General features: G+C 38.5%; 1 protein-coding gene across 3 annotated transcripts; it reads right to left on the reverse strand.

Moving 5' to 3' along the window:
• Nucleotides 1-881: 881 nt before the first annotated feature.
• On the reverse strand, nt 882-2,498 carry LOC107460716 (uncharacterized). 3 transcript variants are annotated; one of them, XM_021128738.2, is made up of 3 exons: nt 2,261-2,498; nt 1,718-1,861; nt 882-1,608 (listed from the first exon to the last, which is right to left on the reverse strand). In XM_021128738.2, the coding sequence occupies exons 2-3, from the start codon at nt 1,775-1,777 to the stop codon at nt 1,204-1,206; spliced, it is 465 nt and encodes a 154-aa protein (XP_020984397.2). In that variant the 5' UTR covers nt 1,778-1,861; nt 2,261-2,498; the 3' UTR covers nt 882-1,203. The 3 variants fall into 3 exon arrangements, with proteins under 3 accessions (XP_020984397.2, XP_052109496.1, XP_052109497.1); XM_052253536.1 differs by lacking the exon at nt 2,261-2,498 and adding an exon at nt 1,985-2,180; XM_052253537.1 differs by lacking the exon at nt 2,261-2,498 and having other exon boundaries at nt 1,718-1,883.
• Nucleotides 2,499-3,158: the final 660 nt, after the last annotated feature.

The following is a 3,158-nucleotide window of genomic DNA, read 5'->3' on the forward strand; positions in this document are numbered from 1 at the left end:
CGACAGATGATTAGCCGTGCTGTGACAGAGCATAGGAACGTTTTCACTGAGAGGACGGGATGTAGCCATCAACCATGGGTGATGCCTCCAGACGATTAGCCATGCAATGACAGCGCATAGGACCATTTTCCCGAGAGGATTGAAAGTAGCCACCGATGATGGTGATGCCCTACATACAGCTTGCCATGGAAAGGAGTAAGAAGGATTGGATGAAGACAGTAGGAAAGCAGAGAGACGGAAGGGACCCAGCATCTTCATACGCTTATCTGAAATTCCCACCAATGAATTACATAAGTATCTCTATCTTTATCTTTATGTTTTATTCATCATTCATATCCATTTGAGTTTGCCTGACTAAGATTTACAAGGTGACCATATCTTGCTTCATACCAACAATCTCTGTGGGATCGACCCTTACTCGCGTAAGGTTTATTACTTGGACGACCCAGTACACTTGCTGGTTAGTTGTGCGAAGTTGTAGTGATCACAATTTCGTGCACCAATGGTACTGAAAAAAATCTTTCAAGTGATTACAACACAAGAAATGAATCTTTGGCTAAACATGAACAAGATAAAGCTAAAAATATACAAACTTGAAAAATGACAATAGCTGCTTAAACGCATCTTCTAGTTTAGAGATATCTTCAGCAATCAAATTATTTTCAATGAATACAATGGAATCACTAACTGTAAAGTCCATTCTACTGCCAAAAAACTCAATAATGCTTCTCAGTCTCCCACTTCCTTCATGCTTGCTTTGCAAGTCTTGATGCCTTTTATGTATTTCTGCCTCTGCCTGCATATATATTGGTCCCTTCATAAGAGAACTTTCTCAGAAGTCAAGTCATATATATATATATATATATATTGGTCCCTTCCTGTATTTTAACTTGTCAATTTAAAAAGGATCATAAAAGAAATGTGTATAAGAAACATATATATTTATCAAATCCTACAAAACAGAAGTCCCTTAGCTTTCTTCTAGTTAAATCAGTTTTTAAGTTCAGTGGCTATGAACATTATTCCACTGCTTGTCTTTAAAAGCTCAGCTAAACAGAATCATTTTGCCCTGCCATTCATCCACTCATGTTTGTCATTGTTAAAGGTTTAATTTGTCAGAACTTGCAAACTTAAAGCTTTGTGAGCTTCAATTTGAGGGACATGATATCAAATTCAGCTGTGGCTTCTAATTAAATTGATTGTTCACTTGAAGATAAATGGCAGAAGAATATAGAAACTTACTTGGCTACCTTTCTGCACAAGGCTGGCAATATCTTCCAAGATTGGCTTAGCAAGGCACTCTAATTCGGCAGATTCCTCAGTAGAATCAAGTTTCCTATCCTTTTCATCATTCAGCTGCAGTGGTAGAGTGCCACACACATCTGATTCCAGAGGCATAGAATCCAAGTCAGAAGCCGAACCAGTTGCGCTTTCAGTTCTAGCTAAGGGCAGCTTCCTAACAGCACTAAGTATCCTTGTGACTTTGAGCAAGGTCTCTTTGGTATCTCTTGAAGTCTGAGCCGGCACATCGAACCTAAAGAAACATTCTAGAGACACCACCAATTTGGCAAGTTCATCTTGGTACTGAAATTCATGTCCTTCCCAAACCTGTTTCATGAATTAAAGGGAAAATCATACTAGTCTAGAAACAATAACAGGGCCAGAGCTTATATGACAGAGCTTAATTGAAGATGGTGACAGGATCATTTTGACTAACCAAAAATGCAGTCTCATTATACGACCTTAGAACAGTAACCACAGCCAAATCAACGATCATTAACGACTCCAGGAGCCTCCAATTTTCCAGATTCAAGCCAAATCAAATGCAGAATTTTTACTACTCAGCAACAATTCAGCAAAGCTAGCAGCAGAAAATTCAATAATCACATCTCCAATTTTGGAATTCAGATTCAGAATATAAAATTGCAGAATTAGAGTCTACAACAGCAAAAGCTTCAGAATCAGCAAGGAATCCAAAACTTACAGAAGAAGTTCACATCAAAGGAGAAGAAAGAGACTCATCAGATTTCAATTTTACATTTTAACCTCAACAACAAACAAAATCAACAGAGCTGGCAGATCGAGCAATAATTCAGCATTCATCTTTGTCTATTTATGTAGAAAACGAAAAAGAAGCAACAGATTTGGCTGAAGAAGAAGAATTAGCTTTCAATTTTGAATTTCAACCAGTATAATTAAGAGCAATTTCAGTTCAAGCAGGATTCCAAAATTCAATTCCAAAAACTGCATTCAAAATTACCTCTCATTCCAGAACATACAAGAGAAGAACACCTGGATCTACATTTGGCACATTTGGAGGAAACGGCTCGGGCCGAGCTGAGGAGGAAGTTGCCATCCAGGGCGGCGGAGTAGCAGCGGAGGGGTTGAATCGCCGTCGGCAAAGTTGGAGGGAGATGACACCGTGCATGAAGGAGGCGAATGGGCCCAGAGCGGTGAGAACAACGACGACGCGACTACCTCCACGACCACCAGAGGCAGAGATCTTCCCTGAAGGATCAGTGTAGTAATTCCTAAACCGGTGGATGAGGATAACCAGCGAATGGTTGTTGCTGAGGTCAGTGATGAGATTGTGCGACGCGAGCGGCGGTGGCAACGGTGAAAGAAGCTTGTGGACGGTAAGAGAGCGTGGACGGAGAGAGGAAGAAGTTCTTCACTTGTGTGGAGGGTGAATGGAGCTCAAGAGACTAGGGTGTAAGTTAGTGTTAGCTCCATGTTTTCGACGGAAAATTTTAAATTACAGGCGGATTTTTCTGTCTGTAATAATTTACTAAAGGACAACGTTTTGTCTATTTAATTATAGATGGATTTTTTGTCTGTAATCATTTTCTATGAAAAAAAATTAATTTTACCGATAGAATTATTGATGGATTTTATTTTCTGTTTGTAATTTATGCTAATTCATTTTTTTTTGTTTTTCGACAAAAAAATTTCTCTGAAATTCTGTCTATATTTCCATGGGATAAAATCCGTCAGAAATATCCGTCTGTAATAACTAATTTTCTAGTAGTATGTGTATATATATCATGTTATACATCCATGTAATTTTGTATTCTAGTTCATCTAAGTTGGTCTAACACTAAAAAAATCCAATACCATTAAATAAAATGTGAAATAATACACGCGTCCAACACATACGA

This window comes from Arachis duranensis, chromosome 8, assembly GCF_000817695.3.
Source record: "Arachis duranensis cultivar V14167 chromosome 8, aradu.V14167.gnm2.J7QH, whole genome shotgun sequence".
Classification (NCBI taxonomy): Eukaryota; Viridiplantae; Streptophyta; class Magnoliopsida; order Fabales; family Fabaceae; genus Arachis; species Arachis duranensis.

What these genes read in the sequence shown, in the direction of transcription:
- LOC107460716 (XM_021128738.2), bottom strand. Translation starts at nt 1,777, where the DNA reads ATGATCGTTGATTTGGCTGTGGTTACTGTTCTAAGGTCGTATAATGAG. An exon ending in ATAATGAGACTGCATTTTTG is followed by an intron (nt 1,609 to 1,717) that starts GTTAGTCAAAAT and finishes TTCATGAAACAG; the next exon opens with GTTTGGGAAGGACATGAATT.